General features: G+C 34.2%; 1 protein-coding gene across 2 annotated transcripts in view; it reads left to right on the forward strand.

Annotated features, from left to right (window-relative positions):
* LOC150092995 (tyrosine-protein phosphatase non-receptor type 9-like) overlaps positions 1-20462 on the forward strand; it is a 284280-nt gene that overhangs the window by 238363 nt on the left and 25455 nt on the right. For both annotated transcript variants that reach the window (XM_090413471.1, XM_090413470.1), the window contains one exon: positions 18168-18328. In XM_090413471.1, coding sequence (XP_090269597.1) covers positions 18168-18328 — 161 coding nt within the window. The remainder of the gene's footprint in view (positions 1-18167; positions 18329-20462) is intronic.

A 20462-nucleotide genomic window follows, 5' to 3' on the forward strand; every position in this document is an offset into this window, starting at 1 on the left:
CCTTCGTAGTGATCTCAGTTGGGCATCTGGAGCGTGCTTCATCTTTGATGGACTTATGACCATGTTTAAACTCATTTATCCAAAAATAAATAATCTTTAATGCTGGTGCAGAGTCCCCATGAACTGCATCCAACTCAGCTTTGATCTGCATCGCCATCCATTTCTTCAAATGAAAGTGTTTTATCACTGTGCGAAACTCATTTTTCTCCATTTTTATGGAAAATGCAAACACGGTCATTTTAAATGTTTGCCAAATGAGAACTACGTGTTGCACGTGGCTAAACTTTTGTCAGGGGTCATGAAAAAGATGATACATGCCAACACTAGTATGAATGAATGAATTATATTGCCATCTAATTGGAAATTTACCAAACTTTTCAAACAACCCTCGTACACAAATATGTAATTCTCTGAATAGTTCTACACATAAATTCCTGCAAGACAATGTCACAAGAAATAAGTTTGGGAATCCCAGAATCTAAAAGAGCTAATATCTGTAACGGTTTGAATTATCAGTATACTTTGGTCTTTCCTTCCTCCATTCCAAAGTTAAATTTCATTGAGTGATAATATTACACAGTATTGAAATATACTTTTGCATGTTTCAAAGACTACAAAAATCATTTTAAACTTGTTTATTTTTTGATGAAAGTAATTTAGCTTCACTGTATATTTTAATATTCTATCAATTATACTTACTTTTTTACTTGGTCCATCCTCTTCTACCTGATGGTGTAGAGGTACTACAAAGAGCATGCTACCTCTTTCAGTCCCTGACTAGTACCTTGGCACTATTCCATCCTGCACTTCTCCCATGTCTACTTAGGCTTTCTCTGAGTATATCTCATTTTCTATTCTGTGAACATTTCTAAATTGTGTGAGTTGTTTCTCAGAAAATTTTCTTTGGATAATTAATTTTAGTGGTTTTACATCTAACCTGTCCTTATTGTTTTGTTAATTATCTTGTCTCTTCTGGTTTTGCCCTCCATATTCCTGAGAAATCTCATTTTTGTGGTTTGCAGTTGTCTGAATTGTTTTGTCATTAATGACTGTGACTCATAACTGTTGGTTAGTGGGGTATAAACTTTACAGCAAACTGATTTTGTTTTCCTACTTATTTCCTTTTTTTACTTTAAAAAAAAAATCCTGTTTAGCATGTTGTATATTAGTTACTGCATTATCTTTTCCATAAGTATTTATAGGTACTGCTCCACCATACTAGCCACTACCATTCCTCCACTTCTAGTCATGTAAGAACACAAACAGTTGCTAGTTCACACACCAATACTAAAACTCACTGAACCATTTTCTCATCCTCTTTCACTCCCTACACCTCTGCTCTTTGGCACAGTCTTTCTCATACTGTTTTTCTCAATGATTACAACCCTCAGCTCTTCAAGAAATACATCAGCAAATTCCTCATCATCATCATCAAATTCCTGACATGTATCCTCAAGGGGTGTATAGGATATTATGATAGTACTACATGAAAAACTTGCATCATTACTAACTTCCTATCAACACTTTTCCTCCAAATCAATCTGTTATCTGTCAGAGCTGTATAACTGAGAGGAGAACATAGCCTTTAAAGGAATGCAGAGAACCGACCAGGCCTTCTGACCTAACGTCTAATCCTCACCTTCTCATGGTGCACCCTGTTAGGTATCTACCTGGATACTAAACGAACAGGGATGGGCTGGCAATTTGGGATTTAGCCAACCAAATTGTATTCTTATTGGCGTAAACCACAAATAAAATGACAGTACAACAAATTATTTTCTTCTTTTAATGACTTTCCCACACATGGCACTGTTGTGTCATAGGTCTCAGGACCTCTTGTTTGTGGGGTTGATATAAAAAAAAAATATCCTGAACAGAAATCCAGTAAGTACTTATGGTTATTGTGAGGCTTTCTCCAAATTTTCCCAAATCATTTCTGTATGTCTCATAATCATTTCCTACTCTTCTGTTTTGATCTCCAAGAAGAACCAACTTTTCTTTGTGTTAGCTGCCTTCTCTAGTGCTTAAAAAATTTCTCCAACTCTTCCTTATTAGTACCCTCTGTGGGACTATAAGCACAAATAAGTCTTATTACACAGTTCCTCATTCTGATATTGCCTGCCATTCAAAATTATCCTCATATTTAGAGTTGAATACTACAGCTACTCCTTTTCCCTTATTGTCACTGCCTAATTATAACATCTTGTATTTTTTTATTTAGAAAAATCTCATCTGTTTTTGTTTTCCTTGTTTTGATGACACCTATTATGTCAATCAGATACTTATCGAGTTGGGATTTGTTTCAGTAGCTGACTTTTTTTTGTTGTTTGCCCTCTTTTGCTAATGAAAATAATGAGGTCCTTGTTTAACTGGTTGGTGGCACATTCAGCATGAAATTCTGTGGTGTTGTATCATCATATTATGTTTGTTTAAACCAATAAGAATACAGTTTGGTCAGCTAAATCTGGGTCATCAGTTAGTACACATGACATCATTCTCTGTAAAACATTCATCTCTCATGACATCAACTCTGCATTCTCCCAGATAACTGCAGAGGTGTGCCTTCACAGCCCTCACAAGCTGTTGCATCCTATGTAGCTCAGTTGAGTTCTTTGGCGGTCAGTTACGTCTTCTGTATCATTATAATGGTTATTAGTCCAATACACAAACATCCCACTGATCTCAAGCATTTTTAGTGTGTTGAAAATACCAGGTGCCTGCATGCCAACCTTGTGAAGTGCTATTACAGCTACACGGTTCTAATAATATCTCCACTGCATGTTAATCTATACAACTAGATTACTATCTCTCTTTATTGATAAACGTATGAATTTTGGCTGCACACAGCACCGTAACAGAACCAGACTCGTACAGGGGTGTACGGAAGTTGTAACAGTATTTATAGCAAGACTGTATAGAATTTAACCTGATATAGAAAGAATGACATTGCTTGGCTAAGTCACTTGGCACAGTTGATATTCACTTAGTTTCAAGAGAAATTTGTTACTTGAAGAAAAATCTTCTATAATCTATGTTGAGTGTTGTGAAAACACAAAATAGTACTATCATAATAATGAATAAAGAAGAACAGGCCCACAGTTTTGGGATTCCTGTATTCTGTGTTGGCTAAACTGCATACGCACGTGCGCGCGCGCACACACACACACACACACACACACACACACACACACACACACACACACACACACACACACACACACACACACACACAGATGTGTGTGTGCAGTGTAGCACACAGCTAAACTGTCACCATCCCATACATTCAAGGCACATCTGAATATGGTGCGCAGCTGATGTATCTAGAGTGCTTTAGAAACATCAGCTGTGCACCATATTTAAACCACATGTCATATTGGCAACTCTCATTCATTCACCCAAGGACAGAATCTCTTTTTGATCACATCCAGGAGTCTATGAAGTGCCCTGTTTGTGTGATCGAGCCTACTATGGACAGACAGGAAGAACTGTGGGCATAAAAAATACATCTGGCACTATCTACTAATTGATCCTGTATACCTCTGCATACAGGATCAATTGGAAAAAAAACAAACGTACTGCACAGAAGTTGTTAAAAATCAGAGATGTTGTTCTTGGAATTAACAGAAGCCCTGAAACATACTCCAAACCTCAACAAGTATGGCTGTATAAATTTGCCAAAGTTTGGGAGACGGTCATCTTAAGACCTAATTAATACCTGCTTTTTCTCTGGTTTTTTTTTTTTTTTTTTTTTTTTTTTTTCCACATCATAGATGGTGCCCACAAGTCCAGTGCCTGCTGGTATATCTGATGTTTGTTTCACCATTTCTCTGTCCATTGCCAGGCAACTTAAATCCTGCAAACTCTTTCTACACCACCTGTTTGCATCGTCTGTCTGCTCTCACCTTGGCTATCCTCTTCTATTTATACTGTCCATTGCACCAAGCATCAAGGTTTGATTTTTCTTCATTATATGAAGAGCCAGAGGCTTTCTTTGAATTATTTTCTGCATTATATTTTCTTTGCAGTTTACTTTGTGATACAGTACTTCATTTGCTACCTTTTGCACTCATCTAATTCATAGAATCATTCTATAATGTCTTTTCAAAAGTCCATATTCATCTCGCAGAGTTTTTGACCATTACCCATGTTTCATAACCATAGAGAGCATTTAAGAATATGCATGTTTCCAGGTCTCAGTTTTATGGAAAGGCCCACTGATTACTTTTCCATATTTTGTCCAGTGCCTGTTGGTTTATTTTAGCTTTTGTTATCTGAAATTTTTTCTCTCTCTCTTTTCAGTCTAAATCATATGTCATGTTGCTTCATGTTCATAATCAACTCATATCTCTTTCCTTCTTCACTTAACTTCAGCACTGGTCTTTCTAATTCCTCTTCATCTTCAATAATGACTATCATCTGAAAAAATTGTAAATTGTTTATTTTCATACCTTGAATTGAAATTCCCCTTATATTATCCTTTATGACATCCATTGTTCTTTTCAAAAGCATAATAAAGACACTTGGAGATATTGGGTTTCCTTGTCTTGGGCCCCTTGTTGTCTGGAACCATCTTCCTATTTCTCCATGTTTTCTCAAAGCAGTCTCTTCATTGTCGTTGATGTACTGCAAATAGATATCAGGTTCCTGCCCACTCCATAAGATTAGAGTACAGCAGCTCATGTTACTTTCTGATCTATACTGTTGAATGCTTTCTGAAAGTCAACAAAACATGTTTAAACATTTTTATTCATTTGCAGAGCTTTTTCCACAATTAATCTTAACATTAATATTTGGTGCACAAATATTAATGTTTGTCTAAATCCTGCTTGCTCATCTTCCAGATTTTCTTCCATTAATATCATCATAAGTACTTTTCTCACATGACTCGTTAGAGCTGTGGGAAAATTTTTGTAGTCCATTTGATCCTTTTTTTTTTTTTTTTTTTCCTTTTGTGAATGGTATTAGAATGGATCTTGTCCATTCTTTTGGTGTTTTGCCTTTGTCCCATGCCATGTTACACAACTGATACAATTCATCTATTATTGCCCCATTAATGTGTTCCTACATCTCTCTAGTGATCTCTCATTCTAGGGCTTTTATGGTTTTTCAGATTTTTACTGCCTTTATAATCTTCTCCCTCAGTACATCCATTTCACCTTTTGTGCTTGGTTTTTGGACATCAACATCTCCCTGTGTCTGTTATGGAGAAACTATAGAACAAGTAAAATATTTCAGTATGATATTGAGTCATACTGAATAAACGTGTATCTAAAATAAAAGAAAATTTGACTAAAATGTCACACTGACAATATTACAAGAATGTATTGTTCAAACCAATTTTAACGTACTGATAAGAAAGTTGGAATTGGAAATAAAGCAGTTAATTGAAAATTAGAGAAGTGAAAGGAAATCCAGAGGAAGAGGAAGATCTAGGTGAATTAATGAATTAGTTGTGTCCTGAAAGATCAAGATCTGAGATCAGATTAATTTAGAAGAAAACCATTGATAGTAATAATGTAAACTTAATTTTGTACCACTATCCTGGTATCCTATATGTGCATTGAGATTTCAGATTACGAAATGGGGATGTTCATTTATCATTGTCTGTTTGATCCTCTAATCATTGTATAGCAATATTAATATATTCAGGTCCCAGATAGTTAAAGCAGTATTATTTATTTCTTATTTTTGATTTGTTGATAATAAGTATGGTATGTTATACTTGATGAGAAGTTATATTTACTAAGGTAAAGATGGTTGAAAACATTTCATCAATGTTTTACTAAACTTATGACAAATAAATTTGGACATAAAGTTTTCACCTTGCATTGCATTTTGCATCCCATAATGCAAAGCAAACTTTTTATAGGTTTGTGGATATTAAGGTCTATGTCTTGATAAAGATGTGTATGGGATGTAAAGTCAACTCCCATATGTATAATTTGATTAGTTCTGAAGATACTTTATGAGCAAAACATAAATGGATGAAAACAAAAATATAATTTCTTGCAGGCGTAGACTTCTGTGGCTAATTGGTTCAAAAGATATATTTCAGTGATTACACCACATTTTTTATTATTCAGTTATACAAAATACTGAAATAATAGTTCCCGACAAGTTTCGTAAATCGTAGGATTTACATCTTCAGGGGGTAATTAGTATAACTCAAAGTTTAAACAAGAGAATTAATAAATACAAATCACAACCGTCTGGCTATTCATAAACTCAAATAACAGAATGCAGATATAAAATGTTATTGACGTTGAACAGTACTGGACGATGTCATGTGTTCTTGTTCATACAGTCCGAACTCAGACTGAGGTAGATTTTTTATTAGAGCTGACCACACTTGATGGAGAATTAAATCTTGATTTTTATTGCATTAGGTTGGGTTTTTTAGCTTATTATCAGCTTCTTTAAATTTTCTTATATAACTGTTGTTTTCTATGTATGACATCGTCGTTTTTTGCCAGAGTACATCGTGTCCAGTGGAAGTGGTATGGAAAGCAAGACCCGTTTTTTGTTCTCTTTTGTATCGTACAATACAAAAGAGAACAAAAAAATGGGTACATGGCAGGAATTTGATGATGATGATGATGATGACAAAAAACGGGTCTTGCTTTCCATACCACTTCCAGTGGACACGATGTACTCTGGCAAAAAAACGACGATGTCATACATAGAAAACAACAGTTATATAAAAAAATTTAAAGAAGCTGCTAATATGCTAAAAAACCCAACCTAATGCAATAAAAATCAAGGTTTAATTCTCCATCAAGTGTGGTCAGCTGTAATAAAAAATCTACCTCAGTCTGAGTTCGGACTGTATGAACAAGAACAAGAACGAACACGTGACATCATCCAGTATTGTTCAATGTCAATAACGTTTTATATCTGCATTCTGTTATTTGAGTTTATGAATAGCCAGATGGTTGTGATTTGTATTTATTAATTCTCTTGTTTAAACTTTAAGTTATACTATTTACCCCCTGATGATGTAAATCCTACGATTTACGAAACTTGTCGGAACTATTATTTCAGTATTTTGTATAACTGAATAATAAAAAATGTGGTGTAATCACTGAAATATATCTTTTGATATAATTTCTTGCCAAGTATAAAATATTCAGGTTCCACATCATAGGATTTTTCTCATTTTGTAATAATCAAACTTTTACTGCCTTGTATGTTCTCTGAAATACATCCTGTGATTTAAGAGCATCATAGATTGGAATAGATAAGATGCATTGTTTATTCTAACATTTTACCGTGGTTACTATAGCATATTCAGAATTCACAGTGATATGTAGCACTGAACACAAGGAGACAGAACAAAATGACAGGGAAAAAAGAATTGTTATATAAACTCCTATTTCCATTCCTCTATCTTTGTGAAGTTGTCTGTGAGGATATGAAAATCAAAACTTCAAGGTGAACTCAAAAGTTAAAGAAGCAGTCTTGGGGGGAGGGGATTCCAGGCATCAGCATGTGTCCTTAAAGAATACAGAGAAAAATGCAAGAAAGCTACTTATGGGTAAAAGTAGCTATACAGAATTGTGAATCTGTTCTAGTCTATAAATATAAAACATAAGTATTATGAAGGTGACAAAAGTTTTTGGAGAGTATCGGAAGGAGAGTATTAAAAATAAAATAAAATAAAGGTAGAAGGAAATATCCACGAGGAGAACACTCATTGGTATATTTTAGTATTGGAAACAGAAATAACTAGATGATATTCAAGTATGGCTATACAGCGAATACAGTACTGCATTTAGCTAAACTGCCAAAAAAGTACACCCTCTTAACGACTTAAAAGAGCTATGAAATTAAACTATAATGAAAGTGGATGAGTGCATTGTCATACTAGTTTTAAACTCAATATGTTAACCATCTTACGAAGAGATTTCCTCTACCTGCTACTTATTAGATTCTGATATACCACTATGAATATAGATCAAAACTTTTTACAGGCTTTTGAAAAAACATAACTTCTTGGCCTATATAAGCCACCATATGCTAGTATCAGAATGACATGATATTTTACCAATTATCAAAATTGTCACACCATAAATGGCACTTAGATATGAATTTGCTAAGGACACTAAAAACCTAGTTATGCCACCAAAGACCAAATTTTCTGTTGTGGTCCATAGTTGATACTGTTGACTCTCCCTTTACAATTTAGCAGATTATTTATTACCAAAACATTATCTCTTATTGTCAACACCTTTTCTCTGCACACACTATACCTTAAAACTCAGCTTACTTCCTTATGGAGCAGCATTTAGAGTATTGGTCTCTAAGACTAATTCTTTAAATGTTGCTCCATATAGATCCACTGCCACTATTTAGGTACTAAGAAAAGTGTGAGCCAGAATTATGGCACCAAATGGATACCACATTGTTCAATATGAAATCCATTTAACCACATGATTCTGACTTCTAGGACACTTTGCATTAGAGAAAGAAAACGAGTTTGTCCTGCCTAAGAGCCTTAGTCACATACACTGCTACAAAAAAAAAAGGCCACACACACAGGCAGTTACAGGTATGAATAGCCACACCACAGTTCCATCCTTCTTACCAGTTTAGCATTTTTATTGTCGTCATCATCAAATTCCTCATATGTACCTTCATGAGATGCACAGATAACAGCATGTGGCAAGTTTACATCATTACTAACTTCTTATTGGCAGTCATCATCAATTTCTGATATATACCCCCAAGGAGTATAGAAAGGCTTATGTGTTCGTCGTACATGTTGATCAATTTTGACGGTATATATTAAAACACAGACTGATAAGTAAATAATTATTTATTGATTTATTGCTGATATTTCCAGAGTTCTCAACAAACATCAACTATGCATTGTATTCAGACCATGTATCAAATTAGCAACTCCCATCCATTCACCCAAGAACAGCTTCTCTCCTTTATCACATCCAGGAGTCTATGAAGTACCCTGTTTGTGTTCAAGCTTACTATGGTCAAACAGGAAGAACTGTGGACATCCGCATCAGTGAACATAAAAAATACATCCAGCACTATCACTATGGCAAATCGGGTCTAGCAGACCATGCTTTGGAAACTCCTGCACACAGGATCCACTGGAAGAAAATAAAAGTACTTCACAGAAGCTTTTACAAGTCAGAGAGATTGTTCTTAGAAGCAACGGAAGCCTTGAAACATACTCCGAATCTCAACAAATATCGCTGTATAAATTTACCTAAGATTTGGGAGACAGTCATCTTAAGAAATAACTAGTACCTGCTTTCTCTCTCTCTCTTTTAACATAGAAGGTGCCTGATTAGGACTTTAGTCTTTGTGTTGTTGCTACAGTTGTTCAAACTAGTCCCATTGTTACCCCATATAGTCTCGTGTATTGTGACAAACTGTTTTTTGTGCTCTGAAGATGCTGGTTATACCACCAGCAAAATATCAGCAGTAAGTCAATAAATAATTATTTACTTATCAATCTGTGTTCTGATATATACCATCAAAATTAATCAACACCCCCAAGGAGTGTTCAAGTTACTATGACAGCACTACGTGATTAAGTTTACATTATTATTAATATCCTATCAACAATTTTCCTTTCCTCCAAATCAGTCTATTACTTGTGAGAACTCCAATATTGTCATATCTAACATTTCATGCTTCTAAGCCTCTTCTGACTGAATCAGTTCTCCTAGACCTCGGTCTTCCTCTGGGTCTCTTTCCTACCATCATGGCATCAAACACCTGTTTTGCTAACCTTTCCTCACCCATTCCATATAAGTGGCCCTACCATCTTAGTCTGTTACTTGCGATATACTAAGGTGGTATGGGTGAGGGCAACTTCCCCACCTGTACCACTAATAAACTAATACTTGTGATAATCTATTACTTAAATAAAAATAAAAACCCTCATTTGGTTCTGACTAAATCATGAGGCTTTTTTTTAGGTTTGTAACCTGATTTCTTCTCTGCTTCCCATAAGTCATTTATGAGACAAGTGCATAAAGCAGTGTGAACATTCTACACCCTATCTTCACCCGTTGGACTACTGACAGATGTTTTATGCTTTGTACAGTGCATTGATAAGATCAAAACTTGACTATGGGTCTCAAATCTGCTTCTGCCAGAAAGAGTACACTGCAGTCTAGACTCTATTTGCCATCAAAATTACAATTGGAGTATTTTGCATGTCACCTATTCCTAGTTTGTACATAGAGGCAAAAGAAACCACCTTTGTCATGTCGACATCAACAGCCGTTTCTATCATATATAACTAAAATAAAATCCTTGCCTGCGCAACCCCACATATCCAACTATCTTTCAGCCATAATTCAAGAATCTTTACAACACTCGACAGACTGCCATAAAATCCTTTGATTTGTGGATAAAAGATCTCCCACAAGCTCTAGAAATAACAGTAGGTAACAGCTCAGATGCCATCAAACCTATTTCCAATGCCATGCAGGCTACCTAAATTTTCCACCCCCCCTTGCTGTCATCTGCCAGCAGCTCTTCAAAGCTCGTAGAACTGAATACTCTAATTTTGTGCCTGTCTACACAGACTACTCAAAATTGGAGGACCTAGTGGAATCTGCTGTCTTTTCAGGCAACATTATATCTGCACAAATTCCACTAAAGTGTTAACAGGCACAAAATTAGAGTATTCAGTTCTACGTGCTTTGAAACTATATGCAAAGAGCTTGCACTAAAATACATCAGATTCCATCGCTACCAAATGTGCATAATATATTCAGACTTGCAAAGTTATCTTCAGGCAATAACAAGTCTAGAGCTACATCAACATCTGGGGCTTAATTAAATTTATGGAAGCTACACTTTGATGAATGCTTCTGTGGGATTCTAAGCCACATTAGGATTAAGGGAAACGAGGCTGCAGATACTGCAGCAAGATTAGCTCATTTCTTAAACATCTACTCTGCCTGTAAATAAGTCTCTCTCTCTCTGTTATATAATAAGACTACTACTAATAATAATATAATTTTTAAATAACAGCTTCATATATGTAAGAGAAAACTAAATATAATTTATTACTTCTATATATTTTGCTCAATATGTCACGAGTTTCTTTCAGGAGAAATCAGAACTGGTAGCAACATTTAAATTCTGGATACAAGAATGAGTCATACAGCATGAGTATAATATCACGTGTCTCGTTGCAGCTGTACAGTAGGAGGAAACACTATTAGAATTCAGAGATGTGGGAATAGATGTATAATGTTTTTATAATTTCAAAAACATTATAAACAATTAACAGCCATCACTTCAAAACTTAGAAATAGGCATACAGTCTGTCCAATTAAGATTAGGACAGTGTTGTAGGGCTTCACATGATTCGAATAATAGACAATCAAACTTGATCCTAGTGTAACGTCTTCTTATGGTGTTCCAGTGAATTCTGTCTAGTGTCAATGGCATGAGAAGCAAGGCCTGAACCATCAGAATCCAAACATCTTATATAATCTTGATGTTTTTTGGATTCTGTTGTAATAGTAACAGAACAGCCAGTCTGTCCAAAGTAGCAAAAATGACAAGAACAGGGTATTTGATAAACACCGGGCCAAAGATAGAGGTGATAATGTATCTTTCATATGTTGCAAGAAAAATGACAACTTCCGGGCTGGTTCGAAGATGGTATACATATTGTAATAACTCTACCAAATTAAGCCTGAAATTAAATTATGGCAGTCTAGCCTACTTAGGATTCAAACAGAGGAAGTTGTTCTTGCTCTGCTTTGTGTAGGTCGTAATCATCTTACTCACTTCTTTCTTCTGAACGGTGATGACATGCCTATGTGTGAGTTTTGTGGCTGTGAACTATCCATCACTCATATTTTAATTGACTGCCCTCATTTCACCAATGAGCGCAGTCATTATTTTAGCCACTTTTATAATCTGTCTGAGCTCCTACACACTTAGGCAGATTTTATTAGACTCATTGACTGTCAACCTGATTTTTTTTTTAAGTTTTTGGAGAGTATTTAGCTTATATAAATTATATACTTATTAGTCTTAAGTTATTGCAAATTTGTTTTCAGGAACCTTGATTTTATGTACGTTTGAATTTTAATATTTTTTATACTTTTCACATCTGCTTTATATGCATCCTTTACATTTGTTTTTCTACATCAATTTTATGCTTATTTATTTATTAAACAGTATACTTTTAAGAAATGTTTTATTTATAATTATTATTATTTTGACTTTTATATATAGATTTTAGATATAAGTCGCTTGTTTACTACCCATGTTTTTGCACAGCATCACCATAGCTGTCCTTGAGCTATTAAACCCAAAAACAAACAAACAGAAACAATCTTCTTTGCTTTCATTTGTTTACGTTCACTTTTTTCATCTAGTGACTAGTTCTCCAGAAGTTCTTTGACATTATAACCACTTCGTTAAGATAGTGTGCTGTGATTCTGTATAAAGTTCAAAATGAACATACGTTTTGAATCAATCTTTATAGGATTTGTTTCATATATTCACACCACATCCTGAAATGCTTATCCTATGAATAATAATAATAAAATCATCTGTTACAGTTATAAGCTAAAGGTGAGAGTGACTGAGATTCTGCTGAAATCTTATTTGATTTAAATTTTTGATATTAAAAACATCTCACAATCAGAAAACAAGTAATGCAATTTAACATCATTCATTGCTTATAAAAACAGAAAAACTGAAATATAATGGTCCATATAATGGCAATTTGGAAAGAATTTTTAAAAAAATAGTATTTATTTCTACAAATGTTCTTTGAGAACATTGTTATCTATAAATATTTAATATAAATGATAGTGTGAAAATAATTTTTGCAATATTGTAAGTAAAATGAAGGAAGCATAAATTATCTTGTTTCACTACACTGATTTGAAAAATAAAAACAAAATCACCTTGCTAAGATGATTTTGTTGCATTTGAAAGTAATTATTTTATTTTCACACGTGAAATTCATTTTTATCTTTGGGAACAAACACAATAAATAGAACCATACAGCAAGAAGTTAAAATATCAAAGGATAAATGATATTTCATTTCAAGTTAAGCAGTTTACAATGAGTCAACTGGATGCATAAGTTGCTCCATTACATTAAGTTAATCCATTAATAGTTTTACAACTGCCGTTAAGGGATTAACAGCAAAGTAGAGTAATTACATGGTGAAAGCAGTATGCCACTCATGTAAAAATTCTAAGGTGAGCTGAGTATTTCATTCACTTCAACCAGTTTGGAAGTTAATAAGACTGCACATCCATTTCACACCTATCTTATTTATTTGTTAAACTTTATGAACATATTTTGATATTGCATCATTTAAGTATTTTTTAATGCTTCCTATGTACCAATATCCTTCCCATCATAACAGCTGATACCATGGGATTGAACCCAATCCTTGGTTGGTCATAAACATCCTGCTTTGTAGTTCAGCATGTAAATTTTTCTGAATGGAACGTTCATATATCATTTCCTAGATCAGTACAACATGATCACTGTCACCAACTAAAGATGGAACAGTGCATGCAAATTATGTGTAAAAAAAAAAAAACAGAATAAGAAAAGATAGCTATAGCATGTAAGTCAGCTGATAATTAGATACATAACTACTTAACAATATTCATCAAAAATTACAAGATACTAAGCATACTTCTTTCTATACTAAATAGTGTTGATAACTAGTAATTAAGGAATTGACAGCGTACACTAGAAATATAAATTAAATAAACTTTAATATATACTTTCCGATATTTCGGCAAACGTCACATTGCCATCTTTTTGGCAACGTGACGCCAAGTTGACACTTTCTCAGCCAATGGCTACCCCCCCAAAAGAATCCAAAAAATACTTAACCCAGTTATCCACAACCCACCATCCCCTCCCCTTCACAAAAAAGATTACTCTAAATCCATCACCATTCCCTACATCCGAGGCACCTCGGAAAAAATCAACAAAGTTTTAAAAAACATGACTTGACCACCTGTTACAGACCACATAGAAAATTGGCATCCCTTATCTGCTCCACTAAAGACCAACCACCTCCCCTTGACCTACCTGGTGTATACCAGGTCCCTTGCAGCTGTAAACTGTCCTACTTTGGCCAAACAGGCAGGACAGCAAATATCAGAATCTCAGGGATCAGAAACACAAGGATTACATCCGATTTCACATGTACAGCCACTCTGGGCTTGCAGACCAAGCTCTGGATACTCGCCACAGAATAAGATGGAAGAAAGCTACAGTAATACACCGCAACAAGTTCAAATATGAAAAACTATTCATGGAATCAGCCTCAGCCCTTAGGAACATGCCAAACCTCAACAAATTTGGATACATGAGACTGCCCCAAATTTGGGAAACATTTATCAGAAGAACTTCAGCCCAAAGGCCAAGAACTACCAATATAGCCCACCAGGGGGGCACCATCAGGACTTTAGGAAAACGTTAGCTTCCTAGCTTCTGCTCTCATTTGCTGTTATGTAGTACTTGTGTGCACTTGTCTTTGTAATATGTTCCCAAGAAGATGGCAACGTGATGTTTGCCGAAATATCGGAAAGTATATATTAAAGTTTATTTAATTTATATTTCTAGTGTACGCTGTCAATTCCTTAATTACTAGTTATCATGTATAACCAGCGTATAAGCCTCTCAACAAGACTAAATAGTGTTGTTTTTAATTTCTGAATTTCCTTTGCATTTAGTGTCCATATTTCGTAGCCATATGTCAATATAGCAAGAATACATTGGTTAAAAATTTTTCTCTTCAGGCATAATGTAGTTGGCTTTTGAATATTAAATGTAATTTTACAAATGCTTTCCACCCACGCATCGTGCAGCTTTTAATTTCGTCCATGATATTTTGTTCCATTGATATCTCCCTAAGTGATGGTCTACTTGTTTAATTTCCTCATTATTGATTTTTATTATTTCTGGTTGGACATAGCTATTGAACATAACTTGGGTCTTTAGTTTTATCTTTAGGCCAGCTGTTTTGCTAGCAATTTGGAGTTCATGGATACAAGTCTATAATTCATACGCAGTTGAAATAAAGATAACTATGTCATCTGCAATGCGTAAATGACTTAAATATCTTCCATTTATTTTTAGACCTTTCCCTTCCCAATCAAGAAGTTTGAATATTTCTTTTAGGCATACTGTGAATAATTTTGGAGAGATTGTGTTGCACTGTCTTATACTTCTCTGCATTTCCACAGTAGAGATGTTTCCATTGAAATGAATTGCTGCTGTGGCATTGGTGTATGCTGATTTGATGGTTCTGACGAATGGCTCCTCCACTTGTTGGTTTCGTAATGCTATAAGTATTGCACAAGTTTTCAATGAATCAAAGGCTTTCTCATAATAAAACCAAGACATAATGATAACTGATATTCATTGCACTGTTCGATAATCTGCTATACAACTTGAATATGATCCATTGTACTAAAGCCACTTCAAAAGCCTACCTGTTCTTTTGGTTGTGCTAGGTCTAGAGTTGTACAAAGCCTATGAGCTAAGACTTTTGTAAACCACTGATAGTAGACTGGTGGGTCAGTAGTTAGTCAAGTCTTCTACCTCACTTTTTTTATGTATCAGAATTAGGGTAGCCTTCTTCCATGTTCTTGGTACATCATTTTTCTTCAGGCATAAAGTAAATAGTTTTGCTAAGAGTTTTAGATTATTTCTCCACCTGTTTAGAGGTTCAGCTATAACTGCATCCTCACCTGCAGCTTTCCCATTTTGCTAGCTTTGGATGCTCCACATAACTTCTTCTGGTAGAATCTGTGGTACTTCAGCTGTTTTGCAGTTGTCTTCTTCTTCTTCATCATTTAATTCATCATCCTGATATAATACTGAGTAAAATTCTTCAATTCTTTTTGCCATATCATATCTATCTCTGGTTATGGTCCCATCTTGTAGTTTGACTGTGACCATCTGTTTATTGCTGTTTGGATGTTTTGAGACTACGATTGTTTTTAATTGTTTGTTGTATGAATTCACAATTGAATTTTCTTGCTTCTTATGTGATACGTTTTCTGATCATTTTGCACAATTCAGTCTATTCAATTTTATTCTGTAGGTTATTTGATTGTTTCATTTCTCTTTGTTTCTTCAGATATTTTGTCTTGTTTCTCTTTTGTGGTACCAGCTTTCAAGTGACCATTGTAAAAGTTTTGTGTAATAATGTTACTTTCTGATGGATCAGCATTATCATCTATAATAAGATGTTTAAATAATCTATTGTTTAGTTCATGTTGGAATATATCTTTTTTAATGTTGACTTTATGTACATCTGTGTTTTGTTTTGATCTTCGAAACATCTTTCTTCTTTCTTTTTGGCACTTTATTTGGATTTTACTACATACCATACGATGATCACTTCCAATGTTGAAGGTGTTTATATGTTTTTCTTATTGCTGAGAATAAAGTCAATTTCACTAGTTTTTCCATTTGGACTTTTCCATGTCCACTTCTTATGTTTTTTTCTTGAAAAAGGAATTCATGAAGTACAGGTTTTCTTTTTCTGCAAATTCTATTAATCTTGCTCCTCTATCATTTCTCATGCCATATCCAAAATTTCCAATTGAGGTTTAATCTGATTGTTGTATATCAATTCTAGCATTAAAGTCTCCCATTACAATTCTGAAATGATGTTTTCCTTTATTGTAGAGTTGGGATACATTATTATTATTATGTGACACCCTCCAGGGAGTCCAAAGACTCATCAAGGGAGAGTGTGCCAACAGCATCGAACGATTGATCCTCTTCCAACTACTAACTACTTTCAAACTTGCTTAACTTTTTGTGTGAGCCATTAGTAGCAGAGGCTCTACCAATTGACCACCCGTTGCTGGTGTCATGATAGAAGGCTTCAATTTCTTTATCAGTATGACTTATTATTGGTGACTTAATATGACATTGTTGGTGATGATCTTAAGAGTGTATTTGAGATTTGAACAACAATACTTGCTATTCGATCAGATATACTGTCAAATTCTATTATGCTGTTCTTCAATTTTTTGTTGATCATGAATCCAACTCCACTGATTCTTTCCTTATCTTTGCCCCTGTAATATAGTATGTCTCCATTTTTTAATTGAAGAATTTCTTCGCCATTATGTCTAACTTCACACAGTCCGAGAATGTCCCATTTTAGTCGCTTTAGCTCTCAATTAGTTCGGCTAGCCATTCTTCACTGCTCAGAGTCCTACAGTTTAAAGTTCCAAGGTCTGATTTTCAATGGCAGCATGATCTGGTTACCCATGGATTCTTAGCACCTTCTGCCTTCATGTTTAGCTGCCTGCTGCTGTAGGTAGTAACAATCTGGTCTCCAGGGTATGAGGGCTATTTTATTTCTCTTTGATTCGTCTTGGAAGGTTAGGCCATAAATTTACCACACTGGCCCAGTGGTGAATGGCAATATCTTGACGTGGGATCACCAGTCTGAAAACCACTGGTCCATGGCTCTTTATTCAATATATTCAGAGCTGCCCTGATATCCAACAGGTGGTAGTTAGGGTTCCCCACCCCATCTGCCACCATCTAGGGGATGTGCTCGGTAGCCCATGAGAGCCCTGAGTAGCATAGTATAATATAGTTTAACATAGTATAGAGTGTTATAGTGGATAGTTTGCTATAATGAATTTCTTTTGGCATAATATTGAACCAAAGAAACTTTGGTCAATAGTTTTAGTATTTGTTATTACGGTGTTGACTATATTGAGAGTTGACTACTTAATTCCTTTTGCTCATCATTGATGACTACCAGTTAGTTAGCATCAGTAATGGATACCAACTTGAGACTGAAGCATGATAATTTCCATATACTCTGTTGATTGTATGTGCATTAGTCCTTATTGCATGTCCTTATTGTGATGAACTTTTCTCTGACAGAGATAAAATATTGGAATTATTAAACTGGCATTTAATTTTATTCCTTCTTAGTCTGTATATTCATTCCATGAAAATCACAAGGTAATAAACATACAATCTGTACAACCCAACATGATCCCAGGATGGTTTACATTTAAACTTTTGAAAAAAAAATTAAAATAAAATAGAAATAGTAATGGATGCTGTATTATACTTCACATTGTGTTAATATTGATTTGATATTTTATAGCTGGAAATGCTAAATGTTTTTTCTCTCAATTTTCAGACAGAAACATAATCAACCAAAGAACAGATATACTGATGTTTTATGCTATGATCATAGTCGTGTAAGACTGTCAGGTAATGATGATTATCCACATTCTGATTATGTAAATGCCAATTATGTTGATGGATACAAACAAAAGAATGCATTCATTTCAACTCAAGGTAGGTATTACTATACCACCATAATAAGTAAATTTAATCTTTTAAGTTGCTTTTAATTATTGATAATTTATTTAAATTCAAAAACACTTAAAAATATATAGAGTAAAAAACTGTTGATTCCAGTTTCCCTGGATAATATGACTTTTTTTCAGGTATATTATTATGTTATAATTTATTAAGAAAAAATTGAAAATCCTGCATCCCAACATTGCATGATGTCTGTATATGATGCATTAACTGCCACACCATAGTCAGTAACTCAAAGTATGGAGACGTATGTATGAAAATATGCTGCTGTGGATCTGTTCATGCAGTGGTATGTCTTGGACAAGATATTGTGATCAAGAACAATGTGTATACATGAATTTTTGCATAAAAATCACTGAGGCTGCTAAACTAACAGCACTTTAGTGACGGCTTGTGATTGCAAGTGATTTTTTGCTTAGACCACAAATGCAGTAATTAGTTCACTGTATTTTTTTTTTTTTTTTTTTTTTTTTTTTGTAACATACATTTATGTTATTCATCAGTTAATGCATTACTTTAATGTTTAATTTGGCATGAATTAATTTTCATTTTAGACTTTCAGATGCATTGATTGGTTGTTTAACAATTGGATATTAGGTCTAATGCTTTTAGTTTGAGTGTAGTTGTGCTCTCTTTTTCTTTAGAAACAACAGCATCAAATTATTGTTAAATAACCTCGATCAATTTCTATTCTAGCTTCTATTATTCTTTCGTTCCATAATTTATAATGTTTTAATTGTATGTATGTATATAATCATGTAGATTAAAAAGTAACTTTTGATCTCAAGTAGGGTTCTCATGTTACCTAACCTCTATTAACATAATTTAAGCCATCACACTAACATATTATAGGTTGACTATAAATTTACATCCTTTTGTGGGAGTCATATAAAATATATTTGCATGCTTATGTATGGTTGTTTGGTTGATAATTGTTTGGTTGATATTCATTACATTTATTATACATTAGTTTCTTAAAGTGCCAATTTACTCAATTTCTCTTCAACATTCATTGGAACGTATGCCATCTAAATGCATTATACTTGCCAAAAAATTATAATCTTGTTTTTGTTTCATCCTTTAATCCAAGTGTAAGTAAACTTCCTGTGCCTGGAAACCTTTCTGGGTAGCGACTTGCTCTTAATGCATAGCATTATGCACTTTTGAAAATAAGTGTGCTTTGCAGAAGATGTTGGAAGTTTATTTTCCACTTGGTTAGACTATAATAAATTTAGTTTAATCCTTTATCCAAGTGTAAGCAAACAAAGTTTGCACCTGAAGTATCTTCAGAACTGAGGCAACTCGTAGTAAAGGTTGACCAAGCTCTCATCACGCCTTGTCTCAGTATCTCCCATAATGTAAAGCACATCTCCTTGCAGACATGTATAATGCTATGCATTAAGGGAAGGGCCACTACCCAGACCTGTTTCGACCTTTATTAAGGTCTCGTCAGTGGGAGGCAGACCCAGAAGTGGTGATACTAAGGCAGAAGCAATGGAGAGGTCATATTTACTTATACGAGTTGCCAAAAGGTGTACCACCTTATTATTAAATTACTCTGGATTTAGAGAAAGATGTGAAGTTTAACCAAGTGGAAAATAAACTTCCAACATATGGTCTGATGACTTCACATCAGTTGCCTTAGTATCCAATAATGCAAAGCACACTTAATAAAAAATGTAGTTTAATCCTTTATCCAAGTGTAAGCAAACAAAGTTTGCACCTGAAGTATCTTCAGGACTACTTATATATATCACAACTTTCAAGCATCTTCATGTGTGTTTGTGTACACTTGACTAAAGGATGAAACAAGAAATAATTTCTTTGAATAATTTACTTTCTAACCATGTGAAGAACTTTTTACATCTATCTCATATGCCATCTAATTTTAATGGAATGCACAATTATTCATAATGCTTAAAAAAAATTAATTTTGCAGAAGTTTAGAAATAGGCCATAATGAAAATTATTGAAATATTTTCTTTCATTGAATGTTAATTTTTGGTTTTATCAATTTGTTTATGCAAGTTGTTAAAATTTTTATGAATGTTTGTTGGTTGTGTAAAGCAAAAATCTTAATTATTTTCTGAATGTTTTTCATCCTCCC

The sequence above is a fragment of the Typopeltis vanoorti genome, chromosome 24 (assembly GCF_054136105.1).
Source record: "Typopeltis vanoorti isolate ZY-2024b chromosome 24, IOZ_Tvanoo_1.0, whole genome shotgun sequence".
Classification (NCBI taxonomy): domain Eukaryota; kingdom Metazoa; phylum Arthropoda; class Arachnida; order Uropygi; family Thelyphonidae; genus Typopeltis; species Typopeltis vanoorti.